The 18,513-nt window shown below is 48.5% G+C and overlaps 1 protein-coding gene across 3 annotated transcripts in view; it reads right to left on the bottom strand.

The window, feature by feature from the left end:
* CYTH3 (cytohesin 3) overlaps positions 1 to 18,513 on the bottom strand; it is a 99,555-nt gene that overhangs the window by 17,025 nt on the left and 64,017 nt on the right. For 2 of the 3 annotated variants that reach the window (XM_023246645.2, XM_045048148.1), the window contains 3 exons: positions 9,765 to 9,847; positions 7,797 to 7,861; positions 7,136 to 7,202 (listed from right to left, as the gene is read on the bottom strand). In XM_023246645.2, coding sequence (XP_023102413.2) covers positions 7,136 to 7,202; positions 7,797 to 7,861; positions 9,765 to 9,847 — 215 coding nt within the window. Of the gene's footprint in view, positions 1 to 7,135; positions 7,203 to 7,796; positions 7,862 to 9,764; positions 9,848 to 13,506; positions 13,562 to 14,602; positions 14,705 to 18,513 lie in introns of those variants that run through there. The other variant, XM_045048147.1, reaches the window with a different exon arrangement.

The raw sequence follows: 18,513 nt of genomic DNA, 5'->3' as shown, positions 1-18,513 counted from the left end.
TCTCCTGAGCAAGAAGACATGCACATACCGTAACAAAGCATTCCAGTCCCAAGTGTGCACCTGTCCTACCAGGTCCCCAGAAAATAAGCTATGGGACGAAAGTGATGACGCTGGTATCTCATTGCCCCAAGTGCCATCTGAACCCAGCACCCAGGGTGAGGCAGGTGCGGGAGCGTGGTGGATGGGAGGGGAGCTCTGGGCGGCAGGGTAGAGGTTTACTGTCTGACCTAACGTCCTTGGCAAAGAGGTCAGAGGCCACAGCTGCCCTGGTCTGCCTCTCTGGACTCCATGTCCCAAGGACTCACAGACTGGCTGTGGGTGCAACTGGTAGATCCCACAGCCCCCCAAACTGCAAGAACAGGGGCAGAGAGCATCCAAAGGAGCCCAAAGGGACCGGCACAAACAGATGCTCCCTGGGGTATGCCTGGCTGGCATCTGGAGCGACATCCCTGGCCTAGTGTTTCATGACCACTGTGGCTGTGACGGTGGCCAGGGTGGTGGCCCGCGGTTCTGAAACCGCCAGCTGCAGGCTGTTTTGCAGCCAGTTCCCCGTGGCCACCTCCCTTCTGCCCGTGCTACTGTGCCTCACAACCTTGGTGGGGCCATGGCTCTGAGAGGGTCCTGTATCCGTCCAGCCCTGCACTCTCTTCAGCCTCCCAGCAGCCCCCAGAGTCCGTAGGCCCAACAATTTCTGCAGTCGCAAGGTCCCGGGCACTCCATCAGTCTATGCTGCTGGGCCTGGTGATAAGCTCTCCAGAGCTGCTCACGACCTGCCCTACAATTCCAGCACGAGGAAGGTCCTCAGGGAGGAGCCTCAAAAACTGGGATCTGAGAAGAGCGAGTAGGTTCAGAACAAGGTAATCCTGTCTGCACTTCAAGGGTACAGAAGGCACCAGAGGAGCCCCAAGGCAAGCTCCAGCTACCTCTGCAAGAGGCACCGGAAAACACGGAGCCAATGGGGGCAAGCCCAGGCCAGCGACTAGTAAGAGAAAATGGAGCAAAAGCTCAAGTCAAAGAGAGCATTTATTCAGGAGAAACCAGACCCAGAGGCAGAGGAGGAAGACACAGAAGCTGTCCTCATACAAGGCAGGGGAGGCATCACCGTCCATGTGACGTGGACGCTGAGACTACAATGATGGGTCCACAAACCGGGGGACCACCAAGGACCACTGGCAGCCGCCACAGGCTGGGAGGGAGGCACAGAGCAGACCCTCCATCAGAGCTTCTGAAAGGAACCGACCTGCCCACACCCGGACCTCACACTTCTGGCCTCTGGGACTGTGAGACACCGCATTTCTATTGTTTTAAGCCACCAAGTCTGTGGCCATTTATTCTAGCAGCCCAGGACCCGAATACAGTAGGCCAATACTAATAAATGTCCTAGTATTATTAGATAATATGAATGTTTTGTTTTTTTTTTTTTCAACGTTTATTTATTTTGGGGACAGAGAGAGATAGAGCATGAACGGGGGAGAGGCAGAGAGAGAGGGAGACACAGAATCGGAAACAGGCTCCAGGCTCCGAGCCATCAGCCCAGAGCCTGACGCGGGGCTCGAACTCACGGACCGCGAGATCTTGACCTGGCTGAAGTCGGACGCTTAACCGACTGCGCCACCCAGGCGCCCAATATGAATGTTTCAAAATACTATTTAGAAAATCAAACGGTAGAATCTACTGAAGGGGGGAGGGGGGGACCATTCAACCCATTACACCTTACCCCATCTCTCCCTATTTCCTTATTTTCAACCTGGGCACTTTCTGCTCTCAATGTGTGTCTCAATCAGAACATGCCTGGACTTTATCGTTGTTTTCCTTTTAACCTAATGTGAAGGTGCCTGTAAGAGGTCACGGGGCCAAATCAAACTTCTGGGGCTTATGGATTTGATACACTCGTTCCTGAGCCTTCACTTATGCTGTGTATTTGTGATGTCTTTTCAGCCTTCTGTTGAATTCAAGTTTTCTGTATTCAATTTTTCCGAGTAATTCAGAAATCCTACCTTATCCCTGCTTTTGGCGGTTCCTCTTAAAATTTTACTTTAAGCTCACATTCAGCTGTGAACATCTAGAACACCTTGGCCAGCGTTTACTCCCCTACTTCCCTTCTCCCTTGCTACGTATATACAGTTGACCCTCGAACAATGCAGGGGGTAGGGGCTCCAACACTCCACAGAGTCAAAAGTCTGCATAAATCTTTTTTAAAAAAGATTTTTAGGGGGGCGCCTGGGTGGCGCAGTCGGTTGAGTGTCCGACTTCAGCCAGGTCACGATCTCACGGTCCGTGAGTTCGAGCCCCATGTCGGGCTCTGGGCTGATGGCTCGGAGCCTGGAGCCTGGAGCCTGTTTCCGATTCTGTGTCTCCCTCTCTCTCTGCCCCTCCCCCGTTCATGCTCTGTCTCTCTCTGTCCCAAAAATAAATAAAAAACGTTGAAAAAAAAATTAAAAAAACAAAAAAAAGATTTTTAGGGGCACCTGGGTGGCTCAGTCGGTTAAGCTGCTGACTTCGGCTCAGGTCATGATCTTACAGTTCATGGGTTCGAGCCCTGTGTCGGAATCTGCTGACAGCTCGGAGCCTGGAGCCTGCTTCCGATTCTGTGTGTGTGTGTGTCTCTCTCTCTCTGCCCTTCCCCTGCTCATGATCTGTTTCTCTCCCTCTCTCTCAAAAAATTAAATAAACATTTAAAAAAAATTAAAAAGATTTTTTTAAACATTTATTTTTGAGAGAGAGAGACAGAGTGTGAGCTGGGGAAGGGCAGAGAGAGAGAGGAAGACACAGAATCTGAAGCAGGCTCCAGGCTCTGAGCTGTCAGCACAGAGCCCGACGCACAGCTCAAACTCATGAGCCGTGAGATCATGACCTGAACCGAAGGTGGATGCTTAACTGAGCCGCCCAGGCGCCCCTGCAAGTAACTTTTAAATAAAAAAAAAATTGTACTGCTTATTTTTTGAGAGAGAGAAAAAATGTGCATGGGGAGGGGCAAAGAGAGAGGGAGACAGAGAACCCGAAGTAGGCTCCACACTGTCTGTGCAAAGCCCAACACGGGGCTCAAACCCATGAACCGTGAGATCATGACCTGAGCTGAAGTTGGATACTCAACTGACTGAACGAACCAGGAGGCCCGTAACTTTGGACTCCCAGAAAACCCACTACTAAAAGCCTACTGTTGACCAGAAACCTTACCGATAACATAAGCAGTCAATTACCCCATTTTATACCTTATATACATTATGTACTATATTCCTACAATAGTATCACAAGGTTACGATATCATAATAACAGTCTTAGCATAGTTAGCTGGAGAAAAGAAAACGTCACTGAGAAATTCATGGGGAGAAAATACATTCACAGGGCTGAACTGTACGTACCGAAAACAAAAATCCAGGTGTTCACTGGACTCTTGCACTCAAACCCGTGCTGTTCAAGGGTGAACCGTATGGAGATAATCTAGGCCTTTGGTTTGAAAATACTCCTTCACCAATCTCTCACTTAGACTTAACTGAACGTTTGCTGGCTTCTCTGCGTCTGTCCCGCTTGGTCCTGCAGCTGCTCTTGGATTCGTGGTTTTTTCCAGGTGCACTGCTCCCAGAAGGTCCTTGCGGTTACTTTCATGAGTCCTTGCGTATCTGAAGTGTCCTCACTGGTTTCCTCATGGGCAACAGTCTTGATACACGGAATTCTAGGTTTTAAGTCCCGCCTCCTCCCTGCTGTCTTTTATCCAGTGTTGCTGTTGTGATTCCTTTCTTCTTAATCTGGTCTTTCGTCCCTGGAAAGCCAGTGATTTTCTCTTTATCCACAAGTTTCCTGGCATTTTACTTGACATTTCTATGTACAAGTTTTTTAAACCTTTATCCTGCTTGGCCTACAGTGAGCCCTTTAAATTTGAGGGTTTTATCTTAATCTAGTTCAGAAATATTCCAGTATTTCTTTGAAATACATCCTCCACTCTGGCTTCTGTTCTCTCCTCCTGGGACTTCTGCTCAATGAAAGCGGGGCTGCCCGACATGCTCCCCAATTTTGCGGACCTGCCCAGAGCTCCGGAGAGAACCACGTAGCGCCACGGCCCAGCCTGCCCGTGGCCCCATCCCTGCTCCGTGCCACAGGTTTCTAAGGGTGTCATTCTTCACTCAACAGTCAGCTGAGTGTCCGACTTTGGCTCAGGTCATGATCTCATGGTTCGGGGGTTCGAGCCCCATGTCAGGCTTTGCGGAGATGGCGGAGATCTTTTCCACAACTCCGTTTTTGCACTGAGGACAAGCAACACGCTATCATCTCTGATGCGATGTATAATAATACACAAAACTGCCCTACTTTTAACATTTCCATGTTGGTTCTGTTCCTGGAGTTTCACGTCTCTCCCACGAGGTCAAGCAGCTTGTACATTTGGTGATTCCTGGTTGCGCGTTCACCTTTGTACCGAAGGTTCTCCGGTGGCCAAACCGAACGCCATTGGTTTCCGGAGTGGGTGACGGGCCCAGGGGGGTGCTCAGAAACTGGTCTCTGGGAGTGGGGGTTTCTCCTCCTCGGTGAGGCCAGACGAGAAGAGACGCCTGCTCTCCCACCTGGGGGCACATGCCACCGCCTGGCGCAAACGCAGCCAGGGCAAACAGTCTGGACGTCCCCTCTACGGTCCCAGGACCCACCCCTGCCGCCCAAGGGAGCCGAACCCGACACGGCTCTCCTTTCCCAGAGCAATTTTTCCTGAGTATACCTTGGACTACTGTTCATCTTTTGTCTTTCTGGGTTCCCTCAACTTCTAGTCCACTGGGTGAACTCGTGCTTGTTACAGATTTATACGTTGTATTTTTAAAGGCATCTCTAGGAAACTGCGAATAAGAGAGGCTGGCGAATGTCTCCAGCTTCCTCGACTGAATCAACTTCTCCTCTTACCGAATGTGTGTGTGTCCCAAAAATTCCAATCTTGAAGCTTTAACCCCCCCCCCCCCCCCCCAGTGATGGTGTCAGGAAGTGGGCCTCTGGGAGGCAATTAGAGTTAGATGACGTCATCTGAGCAGGGCTCCTACCTGATGGAACTGGTGCCCTTGTAAGAAGAGACACCAGGGAGCTCTCTCCTGCTTTTTCTCCACCATGTGAGGACACAGTGAGGAGGCGGCCGTCTGAAGTCAGGAGAAGAGCTCTCACCAGAACCTGGCCGCGCTGGCATCGTGATCCGATTTCCAACATCCAGACTGTGAAAATGTCTATCGCGTAAGCCACCAGTCTACGGTATTTGGTTATGGCGGCCCAAGCCGACTCAGTGGACTCAGGGAAGTGCTATAATCATCTACCAGACCAGGGAACTTTGATAATTTTTCCCCGCAAAAGACCACATATAGACTAAATTTGCCATCTGCCTTTACTGAGCAACATAATAAGTTGCTGGACAGAACCCATGATGAATATTTTAAAAATCCTTCAGGTGGAGAGGTATGTACACAAAATGAAGCCTGTAGAGCAACTCGCCACAGCCAAAGCAAAGCAGGTGAGCACCCCTCCGTGGACGTGGACAGATCCACACGGCTGACCAGGGCTCTGGGACCTCCCAGCTGGGCTCAGGGCTACCTACAAACCAACCCCAGAGTCCTGCAGGAGCTAAGTGCAGTGGTTATGGGCCTGAGTCTCAAGTGGATTCCTTGCTCAAGACACTAGGCAAGTCTCAGTGGCTCTGTGCCTCACTTTCCCCAACTGTGAAACAGGAATTAAAAATGGAACCTACCCCATAAGGTTAAGTATACTAATTCAGTGCTGTGCTAGACAGTTCCTGACACGTGGCAAGTTCAATCTACGTCTGCCCTTATTACTGTAACTCTGATTCCCGGTACACGTAGAACAAGGACACAGGCAAGAACCTGACAGAACTCCTGCAGAGTGGCAGCAGCACTAAAAAAATAAGCATATTTGGGGCGCCTGGGTGGCTCAGTCGGTTAAGCGTCGGACTTCAGCTCAGGTCATGGTCTCACAGTCCGTGAGTTCGAGCCCCGTGTCAGGCTCTGTGCTGACAGCTCGGAGCCTGGAGGCTCCTTCGGATTCTGTGTCTACCCACCCCCCCTTCTCTACCCTCCCCCACTCGTGCTCTGTCTCTGTCTCAAAAATAAATAAACATTAAATTAATTAATTAATTAAATAAACAAGCGTATTTGCGGGCGCCTGGGTGGCCTGTCAGTTAAGGGTCCAACTCTTGATTTCAGCTCAGGTCATGATCTCACGGTTCCTGAGTTCGAGCGCCTCATCAGGCTCCACGCTGACAGTGCAGAGGCTGCTTGGGATTCTTGCTTTCTCAAAATAAACAAACTTAAAAAAAATAAATAATAATAAGTGTATTTGTGTGTCCTTTGTGCGGAGGACCTGAATTCATCCATGAACGTATTGGCATGCTATCATGTGCTATAACTTAGAACAAGTGATATATCTCTCAAGATGTTTCCACTGCTTACCAAATCTGATTAAGTCAACTCTGTAAACCCAACTAACTCCTAAGGGAAAAAACAAAACTGCTTCTAACTCCAAACCTCAAGTCGTTATCAAATTCACAAAATCATTCCCACTGACAATTTCATTTCACCCTCAGAGACAAGCAGCTTTGTGTTGAAGGTTTCACCTTCTTCAGGCGTTTTCCTAGAAAATCCAACTTGAGGAAAGACCAGGTAGTGGCTTAAACCAGGAGAGTTCCTCAGTCTCAGGCAGACATCTTCTCTCTCGAAGGTGAACGGAAGGAATCAAGTCCTCTGAGGTGAACGATTGAACACCCACCCCCCTCTCCAGACCCAACACACCAGCTGCAGCCCTGCCCGCTGGCTGACCAAGCACCCCCCCCCCCCACCCTGGGCTTCAGGCTGTACATCAGCAGGAAGACCTCCACCTCTCAGCCTGGCCCCAGTGAGGCCCACACACGCTGGCCACTCCCAGGAGGCCCATCCTTACCCTGAGCCTCACGCGCAAAGAAAGGTCTTTGGGCCCAGACACCAGGTCAATGGGCACTTTTGCTTCCCCCCAACTCACCAGCAGCCCCTTCGTGATAAAAATTTAACATCACTCAGTATTTTTATGAGGGTATGACCACCTTTGTCCAGAAGGAGAGAACCATTAAAATGGATGAATCGCTCAATCTCTTGCAGGCCAGAAAACTAGAATGTCTGCTTACCTTTTTGGGATCCATGTTGAATTTCTTCCTCCCCATAGCTATCTGCTTGTTCCTCTGGGTAGTTTTGCTACACATTTGAGACAGTTGAGAAATCATCAGCTGACGTTTGCACCAAGTGCAAAAGGGAACACAATCTCCTCTGGTACTTCCGCTGCAGAAAACCACCCAGACGCCCCCAGCCCTCCATCTGCCCACTCCGCCCACCCCCCACCTCCCTATCCCCCCCCTCCCGCCCATCGCAGAAGCGGCACACAAGGCTGCCGGGCTCTTTTCTACATTTGATTACTTCTTCAGAAAAAGCTAATAATGACTAAGAAACAGTGACTTAAGGAAAGCATAGTTCCCTTCTGTACAGAAAGGCTGCTTCTTTGGAGGTTAATGTGGAAGGGCCTGTGCTTCCCCGGGAAGGGAGAGGAGAGAAGGACCCCAACTCCTCCGAGGAAAGGAGGAAGGGGTGAGGGGAAGAGAGCAGAGCAATCAACCACCTCACAAGGGCTGCCCCACTTCAGGATCCCAACTTTACAGCCCCTGCTGCGGCCCCGCCCTGGAGGCTGTAATCTCTGCCCCTGCTGTATCTGTGGCCCTGCCCCTGCGGCGGTCACCACAGCTGGAAACCAAGAAAAGAGGTTGGCTACTGGGCAGTGTGACACCAACTGTTTACCTTTCTTCCACTGAAGTTAGATTGTCAATCTCCGTCATAACTTCAGCAATTTCGTATTTCAGCCTCTGCGAAAACAGAAGAAAGAAATTGGAGGGCAGGGGTCTTTACCTTCCCCTCCTAGACTCAGAGAAATCTTAGCCTTCGGACACAAGCTGCCCCGAGGCCCCATCCAGACATCCCAGGTCTGGAAACATCAGTACTTTCTATCCATGCAGAGAGAGAGCCTCTGGGCGGGTGCAGCCCCAGCTCTGGAGAAAACACACTATCGTCCATCCGCTCATCAAGGACAAGCAGGGAGGGGTCACCCAGGCAGATTCTAGAGTATCTGTGTGCAAAATCCAGAAGCGACACTGGGGAGGACGTCACAGGTGTGGCAAGACACAAGAGCAAAGGGAAGTGGTGAGTCCTCAGCTCACTCCCTGCAGCTCTTCAACTCCTCCCCCGGCCCCGGGGCCGCCTCAGCTCTTGCGAAGAGGAGGGAGAAGGTGCAGCTTAAACGTGCAGAGACCAGTATCAGGTCCCTAACCGCCAGTCGCAGAGTGAGGTCCACCACTCTGCCCGACACAGAGCACCATGGACAGAGCCCAGGAGGTGACAGCAGAAATCACCTGTGGCACTTGGATACGTCAAGAACAGCAGAGGGGACAGGCTCCCCTGTCCCTCCATGTGGCTCTGCCACTTACTGGCTGAGAGGCCGTTGGCAGCCCTCTTAACCTCTCTGGGCCTCAATGTTCTCAACTCAAAAATGAGGTCATTAGGGGTGCCCAGGTGGTTCAGCCGGTTAAGTGTCCGACTCTTGATTTTGGCTCAGGTCACAATCTCGTGATCTCACAGTTTGTGAGTGTGAGCCCCACATCAGGATTCACACTAACAGCACGGAGCCTGCTTGGCATTCCCTTTCTCCCTCTCTCTCTCTCTCTCTCTGCCCCTCCCCCACTTGCTCTGTCTCTTAAACTTAAAAACACTTTTTTAATTAGGTCATTAGAGCTACATAAGGTTCCACAGGCACTACCATTATTCATGTCCAAATAGGACCATGAACCTTAAGATACATTCTTATTCCTCAACCAAAGCACCCATTCTAGGATACGGTGATTTTTACAAGAAGGAAGGGTAACCTTGCAAGATACAGTTCCACAGATTATCTTCCAAATACAGAGAAATTTTTATTTGGAATACCACTCTTTTCTTCACCAAGGAAGTTCAGACTTCAGACACGGGCTCCTAGGAAGGAGCTGCTATGTGGACCCGGCTTGCTCTTGCAGCAAGTGGCCTGCGAGGCCACATTTATCTTGGCGTCACTAAGATTAAGAAGCTTCTCCGAGAAGGGCCCTGTGTCTGAGTACCTTCCTCGAGGAAGCCCCAAGTGGAAGCAGCCCTGGCCTCCCGGATCATTTCTGCCGCGGCCCCGGACGCTCTGAGGCTGAGGCTACGGTCTGGCCCCTCTGCTCCTCCTGCAGGGCCCGCTCTCCCCGTGCTCCGCGCACACACACGTGGCAAGTATGGCGTCCGCCGCGTCTTGTCGCCCTGCTGCCACCAGCTCAGTGGCGGCACACTGACTCATTCAGTCAAAGGACATCTGCATGCCAAAAATGTGACAGAATGTTCTAGATGCCGGGGATGTTGGCAAACGAAACAGGGGCTTCTTCAATTTGAAAGAGCGGTGAATCTGTCGACTGCTGCCACTGTTCAGAAGTGCCCTTTTAGGACTCTGGAGTCACGTGTCGCTTGCTGCTGACTCCGGTTCCGTGGTGTCTGCATTTGCACCCCCGAGTCTACGCTGCCCAGAAATCACCACCTCTGCCTGACTGACTTGGGTAACTCTTTCCCTGTCTCTTCACATATTAGGATACAGACACACAACATACCCAGGTTTTACACTTTCACGAAGCTACGTGATCATTTTACCTAAAAGCAAAAACTAAGGGGAATTTTTGGTTGTGGCCTTTTTTTTTCTTTTTTTTTTACCTCAATGTCATCAATAAGTTCCTTTTTTCTTCGACGAATGTCTAAAAGTTCTTCTCTCTCTTCCAGTGAGAGGTCTTCAGGCACTGGAAGACAAAAAAATCAAATTCAACAATTAAACTACCACCACTCTGGAGCACAAGTTGACAATACCTCGTCCGGTTGAAGACGGGCATGTGAACAAGCCAGCAGGGCCTGTAAGCAGGTAGGTGGGCATCTATCCCCAAGAGAACCCCACCATATACACCCCATGTAAGATACTCATAGCAGCATTGCTTGTAATAGAAAACCCACCCAAATATCCACTAATGATGAATAAATGGTGGTATATTTAGAAAGAAGAATCCTACGCAACAATAAAAAATGGCTGAACTCAGTCTACCAACACAGGTGCGCCTCAGAAGACGGTGCTGAGAAAGCCAGCTGCAGAGCGTACACGGGCCTGTTTGTAGAGGCTGAAAATCGAGCACGTGCTTCATAAACGTCCTGCAGACATGCCGTGTATGTCCAGCAGAACAGGCACACACAGGAACGATAGACACCAAGTTCCTGATAACGGTTCCTTCTGAGAAGGCTGGGTGGCAGGAAATACATTCCAGAACGGCAGAGAGAAGTGGGTGGAGGGCGGCCAGTACATGGGTAATTGAAGTTTTTAAATTATTATTATTGGCAGAGAGTTGTTCATAATATCTTCTTCTTAATGATTAACCTCCCCCATTCCTGCTACGTCTCTTTTCTTTAATTGTGTGGCAACTGGTGTCTCATCAAGCTTTTCAAAGAGCTTTTGATTTTTAATACTCCTCTATTGTACATTTAATTCCTATTTCATTAATTTGTTTAAAGAAACAAAAGGTTAAGAATCTGATTAAATAGCAAGAGAGCACGTAGAGCTTCTACAAACAGATTAAGAGAATACAGTCATGGTGCAGAGGTAGACATGCTGACCAACGCACCCGAAGACTGTAGCCAGAAAAGTACCCCCAGACAGGGGCACCTGGTGGCTCAGTTCGTTAAGCGTCCACTCTTGACTTGCGCTCAGGTCATGATCTCACAGTTTGTGAGTTCAAGCCCAGAGTCAGGGCTCTGGGCTGACTTCAAGGAGCCTGCCTGAGATATTCATTCATTCATTCATTCATTCATTCATTCATTCATTCATATTCTCTCTCTCTCTCTCTCTCTCTCTCTCTCTCTCTCTCTCTCTCCCCCTCCCTCCCTCCTCCGCTCTCTTGCGCACGCTCTCTCTCAAAATAAATAAATAAACTTAAAAAAAAAAAAGTGCCCCCAGACAGACAGAAACCTAACACTGCGGCTTCAAAAGACAGGGCGGACACAATGATAAGTGACAGGTGCTATATGCGATCCATCAGTTACCCCGTATACAAAATGAAGCTGAATCCCTACTTATCATCATACAGATCCTCAACCAGCTGCAAGGAGAAAAAAGGCTTAACTGTGAAAGGCAACACCACAGTTTTTACAACAGAGGAGGGCATATTTACAGTTTCAGAGTAGGAAAGGATTTTTTTTTTTAATTTTGTTTTTAACGTTTATTTATTTTTTTGAGAGACAGAGAGAGTGAGCGGGGGAAGAGCAGAGAGAGAGAGACAGACACACAGAATCTGAAGCAAGCTCCAGGACCTGAGCTGTCAGCAGAGAGCCTGATGCGGGGCTCGAACCCACAAACTGTGAGATCATGACCTGAGCTGAAGTCGACCGCTTAACCGAATGAGTCACCCAGATGCCCCAGAAGATTTTTTTTGTAATTTTTTTTTTTAATGTTTATTTTTCAGAGAGAGAGAGAGAGAGACAGAGACAGAGCACCAGTGGGAGGGGCAAAGAGGGACGGAGACACAGAATCCAAAGCAGGCTCCAGGCTCTGAGCTGTGAGTACAGAGCCTGACGCGGGGCTCAAACCCTCAAACCCTGAGCAGAAGTCAGACGCTTAGCCACTGAGCCACCCAGGCACCCTAAGGGTACGAAAGGATTTCTTAAGCAAGACAGGGAAAAACATAAATTATGCAAACACAGATATTAATAAATTCACCATTAAAATTAAGGAGCTTTGTTCCCCCAAATTCCATACCATAAAGAGCTAGGCCACAGACCGTCAAAGAGTTGGTATCCAGAATACAGTACTTGTACCAAGAAGGGGATAAATTTTAAACCAATGCTGAGAAAATGGGCAAAAGACTTAAACAGGCACAAAACTGAAAAGGAACAGATCAATGGCTGTGTGAAAAGATGTCAATTCTTTTAACCTTTGGGGAAATGCAAATTCAAATCTCAGGGCGGGACCTCTACTAACAGGGTAGTAAACCTCACTGAAACTAAAGTGAGGCAATTTCTTAAAACTCAACAACCCGGGAGGACAAAGATAATGGGGAAAAGACCACGTTTTCAAAGCCAGGAGACAGACCAGACCAGCAGCGACTGGCTTTGCAAACGTGAGGAAGAAGAATCTTCAGCCAACAGGGAGGGAGAGCAAGGCGTCACCTGACTGACGCCAGGTCCCCAAGGGCTTGGGAACTGGCTGCAGCAAGTAAGTCTGGGGGCGGGCTGAGAAGAGTGAGCTCATCAGGAACTCTGGATGCGGCTGTGTGAAAGCCATGGGATCCCTTGATGTCCTCCAGCTCCACGGAGCTGTCATCTCTAGACAGAGGTGGACGAGGGACCCGGGGCACCACACCCACGAGGGCACCACACCGGAGACAAGGGATGCCAGTGGCGCTGACACCCCCTCCCCCACCAAGTCTTCTCCCCGTGGGGCTCCCGGTCTACTGGCAGCCACCCTTTACCCACCTGCACCAGCCCACACTAGAGGGAAGAGTCTTCTCTACGGCATCGACCGGCTTTAGATGTAAAGATACTGATGTCGGGGGACTCCTGGGTATGGGTCCACCCAGCAACCAGCACACCTACGGCACCCCACAGAGAGGTCAGTCAACAAGGCCTCCTGACACACTTGGGTACTTCGATAACCTTCAGCCCTGTGCTCTCCAACTGGAGGTAAGCCTCTAACACGCAAAACAGATACCAAGAAAGACAGAAAGAGCGGTCATCCCTTTGCGGGGCAAGAGGTGCTGTGGGGAGGCAGGGTGATGCTCTCCTCCCCCCGCTGCCTGCCTGCAGAACTGCGTAACTGATAAACACAAAACCCGGAAAACATGCGTGCATGTCAGACCCACCCAACAGGGCAGCGTGGCGGAGGAGGGAAGAGGGAGAGAGGGAAAGAAAAGGAGAGAAGCAAAGAAAGCAAAAGAAGCCTGCATGGGCACTTTGGAAAACCACCTAGCGCTGTGGGTTCGTATCAGAGATGTGCCCCAGCGATGGGCCGCAACTGCGCTCCAAGGTATGCGTCCTAGATAAATTCTCAGACGCTGCAACCACAGGTACGTATCGTGAGGCCAAAGAAACACCCTTTGTACAAGAAAAAGAGAAGGAAAACCGGCCTAAATGCCCATCCAGGGTCGGGCTGGGTACATACACTGTGCGTGCAGGTCAGAGCATCCCAACCACAGTAAAAAATTAATAATAATAAATTAAAAACAGGCACAAACAGATCATCTCGGGAAAATAATATGAACATGAATGCTTTCTGCAAATTTCAAAAACAAAAACAAAAAAATTACGCCCGTGGCTTACGTGTACGAGTAGATACGCAGCGAAATGATGGAGACAATCATTGGAATAATAAACATGGAATTTAGATTCTTCTTAGGAGGAAAGACAGGGACACATGGGATACCTTGAAAGCAGGTGTCATGCTCCACAGTAATCTTCTTTTGCCAAAAGATATTCTTCTAGGTATCAAATAAAAATCTAATTATTAAACCTTTAATGAAAACATTTTTTTAAAAGCTAGGCAGAACTCTTGGCCCTTGAGTGTCCCCGTGATTTCCATAAATTAGTTATGACGACTCTGGGAATTTAGATGAGGCAGAGAAAGGCCTTTTTTATATAGGACTACACCAAGCGTACTTCAGCTCAGAAAATTCAAGGCTGCTTAATAATTAAAACAGTCAAAGGCAAAGAAGGAAAAACACTGGCCAGATCCCCTAAGTAACACAAACAGATTTCTTATTTTCAGTTTTCTTCTGCTGAGTTTTCCACTGGACAGAGAGGAAAACAAGAATGTGAGGGCGTGTGGGTGGCTCAGGTGGTTGAGCGTATGACTCCCGATTTTGGCTCGGGTCATAGCCCAGGGTTGTGGGATCAAGCCCCATGTCAGGCACCACGCAGAGTGTGGAGATTCTCTCTGACTCACACTCTGTCTCTCCCCCTGACCTCCATCGCACTCTGGTGCTCTCTCTCTCCAAAAAAAAAAAAAAAAAAAAAGTAAAATGTTTTTTAAAAAAACAAGACTCTGAAAGGGTCACAGCGCTCATTTAATCATCAACAGACATTTTCGTTTTTTTTTTTTTTTTTTTTTTTATGTTTGAGAGAGAAAGTGAGGGAAGGAGAGGGGCAGAGGGAGAGAAAGAGAGAGAGAATCCCAAGCAGGCTCCACACTGTCAGCACTGAGCTGGATGCGGGGATCAAACCCACAAACCGTGAGATCATGACCTGAGCTGAAATCAAGAGTCAGGCACTTAACCGACTGAGCCGCCCAGGCGCCCTAACAGTTTCCTTTGAGAAAAGTCCACCTCCAGCCCCTCCCTCCGACCCAGAGGACGAACAGGGCAGGCTGACAGCCGAGTGACAGCTTGGTAACAAATACAAACAGAATGACCTGACGCTGGACCCAGAGCTTCTCCTCACATCTTTAACAATCCTTCCCTGGAGCCCATCTTTTCATGTCCCTTTAAGTCTTCAAGGAGTTAAATAAAGTACCGACCGCTTACTTTACCAGTAGTTCCGACCAGAATTTGCCGGTCTGAGAGAAAGAAACAATTGATAAGATGGGATAAAGTGGAGAATAATGTTCTCATTCTTTAGAGCTTCACACGGTCCCATTTAGGGGCTGTAATGCTATGATGTCTGTGCTTGCCTTTGAAATACTTCTGGCAAAAAAAAAAAAAAAAAAAAAAAGAATTGAGCAATATGATCACAATTGTTAAGCCTATTTCATATGGGTATCCGTTATCCATTTCATATTCTAAGGTATGAAATCTGTGATAATAGAGAGTAAAAAAGAAAAGTCTCAGGAATTCGACAGCCAGGACCATCTCTTATGGAAGTATCTATTGGGGTATCCGGCTGGAGTATGAACAGGAAACAAGGAGATGCTCCCCGGTGCATTAAAAAGGATAAATAAAAGGAACAGAAATAGGTGATGAAATACCCTAGACCGATCTCTGCCCAGGTTCTGTCATTCATATATCTCACTGCCCCTATATTTCCCTCGACATCCGGAAGGTACAGAGAAAACCAACATTTAGCTGTGGCGCCAGCTGTTTAGGGGAAGTTTTCTCAGCATCTCTCTGCGTCCGGAACACCTCTGCGGTCCCATAATCTGACATGCAGCTGCCCTCACACGTGCAGACACCATACTAAGAATGGGAGAAGCGCATTCAGAGAAGGCAAGCCCTCTTCCCGCAGCCAACACAGCCAGGGAAGGCACTCCACAGTTTGGATCCACTGCCTGACATCCCCTACACTCTGTCACGTTGACACTATCAGGTAAGATGACAGAGAAAAGTCCCGCAGTTGGTTTTTCTTTTTTTTTTCTCTAAGAAAGCTGGTACTTAATTTAATTGGAAAAGTAATACATGGTTACACACATTCCCTGCACACATAAAAGGACATATGGCAAAAATTGTTCTTTCCAGACTCAATAAAACCTGTCTTTAAAAAAAGCAAATTTAGGGGCGCCCGGGTGGCTCAGTCTGTTGAGCGTCCAACTTTGGCTCAGGTCATGATCTCATGGCTTGTGAGTTCGAGCCCCGCATCGGGCTCTGTGCTGACAGCTCGGAGCCTGGAGCCTGCTTCGGATTCTGTGTCTCCCTCTCTCTCTGCCCCTCCCCTCCCCACACTCTGCCTCTCTCAAAAATAAACATTAAAAAAAGCAAATTTGGGGGGCACCCGGTGGCTCAGTAGGTTAAGCATCTGACTCTTGGTTTCGCTCGGGTCATCACCTCATGGTTCATGAGTTCGAGCCCTGCATTGGGCTCTCTGCTGACCGTGCAGAGCCCACTTGGGATTCTCTCTCCCCCCCTTTCAAAATAAACTTTAAAAAAAAAAAGCCTTTTTTAAAAAAATACAAAAGCAAACTCACTGGAAATTACTGGTAAAAGTCAGCGAGATCACTTCGACTGAATGCTCCTATCACGAGCTTCCAAATGGAATCCCGATTTTCCGGAGACAGGCTTGAGTAAAGCCCTTCGTCAGCCGGGACTCAGTTCTTCACCTGCAGAATGACGGCGGAGGCTGGAGGCACTCACTATTTTATGATCACCCCAAGCTCCACAGGAGAACGAGTCTACGTCAGCCACAAAGCAGGTGCGGTTTCAGCAAATGGAAGTGTTTTCATGAGGGAAAAGCACTGTGGAAAGAAGGCAAGGAGTTCCCCGTTTCGGTGGCCAAGTGCTGCCGGTGACATTTTCCAGGGAGCACGAAGAGCAGATTCGGGGGACGCAGCCTCGGTTCGGTCCTTTCTCAGGCTCGAACCTACACGGATGGAGATCGGCAGAAGCACGGCAGCTCACGGGTGGTGAGGTCTGTGTGCTGCGGCCAGGACTGTATGGATCCAATTCCAGAGTGTAAGCGAGGTCTCTGCCTCCAGCCACGGTGGATAAGAGGGGCTACACTTGCCTCCTGCCCAAAATGGCTACTAAAAACGCCAGACACAACTCGATACCCTTCGTACAAAGTGTCTTTCAAAAAAGGAGAGACGGACATTTCCAAACATAGAAACTTGAAAGAATTCATCACGATGCGGTCTGTGCTGTAAGAAATGTCAAAGTCCTTCAGGCAGGGGGAAAAAAAACGATCCCAGATGAAAATCTGTATCTCCACAAAAGAATACAGAGTACCGTAAAACAGTGACTATGTGTATAAACACTGTTCCCTTGAGATGGGAGTCTCTTTAAGTGATTTACTGGGACTGCTTAAAGCGAAAATAACAAAATGGGTCAGGTTAATAACATACAAAAACATAAAACAGCACAAAGCCTGGGAGAGGAGAAATCAGTGTACAGAGATTGAAGGCTCTCATCTTAGATGTAAAGTGGTTTAATATCATTTGATGGCAGAGGGATGAAGGCACAGAATATCTTAAAACCACAACCATTTAAAAACTACTGGGGGGCTCAGTGAGTTGAGCATCCAACTTCGGCTCAGGTCATGATCTTGCGGTTTGTGAGTTCAAGCCCCACATCAGGACTCTGTGCTGACAGCACAGAGCCTGGAGCCTGCTTCAGATATTCTCTCTCTCTCTCTCTCTCTCTCTCTCTCCCCCCCTCCCCCCGCCTCTGCCTGTCCTCCAACTCTTTCTCTCAAAAGTAAATAAACATTTCAAAAAAAATTTTTTTTAAACTATTGGGGCACTTGGGTGGCTCAGTTGGTTAAGCATCTGATTCTTGATTCTGGCTCAGTTCACAATCTCACAGTCGTGGGATCAAGCCCCAGGTCAGGCCTGGAGCTGGGTGTGAACCCTGCTTGAGATGGTTTCCCCCACTCTCTCTGCCCTACCCCCCACTCAAGTGCACCCCACACACACACTCAATCAATCAATCAATACTACTAAAATAACCCACCAAAATAGAGTACACAGTACTGTATCAAGAACTTTAGAATCGGAGTGCCTGCGTGGCTCAGTCAGTTAAGCGTCTGACTTCAGCTCAGGTCATGATCTCACGGTTCCTGAGTTCGAGCCCCACATCAGGCTCTGTGCTAACAGCTCGGAGCCTGTACCTGCTTTGGATTCTGTGTCTCCTTCTCTCTCTGCCCCTCCCCCACTCACGCTGTCTCTTTCTCTCAAAAATAAACATCCAGGGGCGCCTGGGTGGCGCAGTCAGTTAAGCATCCGACTTCAGCCAGGTCACGGATCTCGCAGGTCCGTGAGTTCGAGCCCCACGTCAGGCTCTGGGCTGATGGCTCAGAACCTGGAGCCTGTTTCCGATTCTGTGTCTCCCTCTCTCTCTGCCCCTCCCCCGTTCATGCTCTGTCTCTCTCTGTCCCCCAAAAAATAAATAACCGTTGAAAAAAAAAAATAAAAAAATAAACATCCAAAAAAAAGGTTAAAAAATAAAATATAAGCAAATGGTATCTCAGAATTAAGTATTTTCTAATTTTCAAATGATATTAACAATCTGGTTATCGAACAGATCCCAATCTACGTAGATGCAACTTATAAATTACGTCTAATGACTCCCTTACCAACTTTATACACACACACACACACACACACACACACACACACACACACACACACACACACACACACACACACACATCTTCAATTAAGTTAATCAGTGGCTCTCTAACTTCTTCCAGGGGAAAATAATGTTCCCCAAATACAAATTGTGCCCAGAAACTGTCACTACATTTTAGTCACAATATGTCAAATGTGAGATAGCTAACAAATTATCCAGTGCACAAAACTGTGATAACAGGGAGTTCAAATAGTCACATGCAGCTAACTCACAAATGCACATTTTTGGCTACCTAGTCCTAATCAAAAGTAATGTCACTTACCCTTACATTTTACCTTGATTACTAATCCACACCAACATTTTTGTTAGGATTGGGTTTCTTTGTTGTTTTTTTAGCATTTTGGTCAGCTCAGAGGTAGACCAATTCCACAGGGCACGTA

The sequence above is a fragment of the Felis catus genome, chromosome E3 (genome assembly GCF_018350175.1).
Source record: "Felis catus isolate Fca126 chromosome E3, F.catus_Fca126_mat1.0, whole genome shotgun sequence".
Classification (NCBI taxonomy): Eukaryota; Metazoa; Chordata; class Mammalia; order Carnivora; family Felidae; genus Felis; species Felis catus.
Note: the sequence above shows the minus strand (reverse complement) of the source record. Positions and strands in the feature narration are given on the sequence as shown.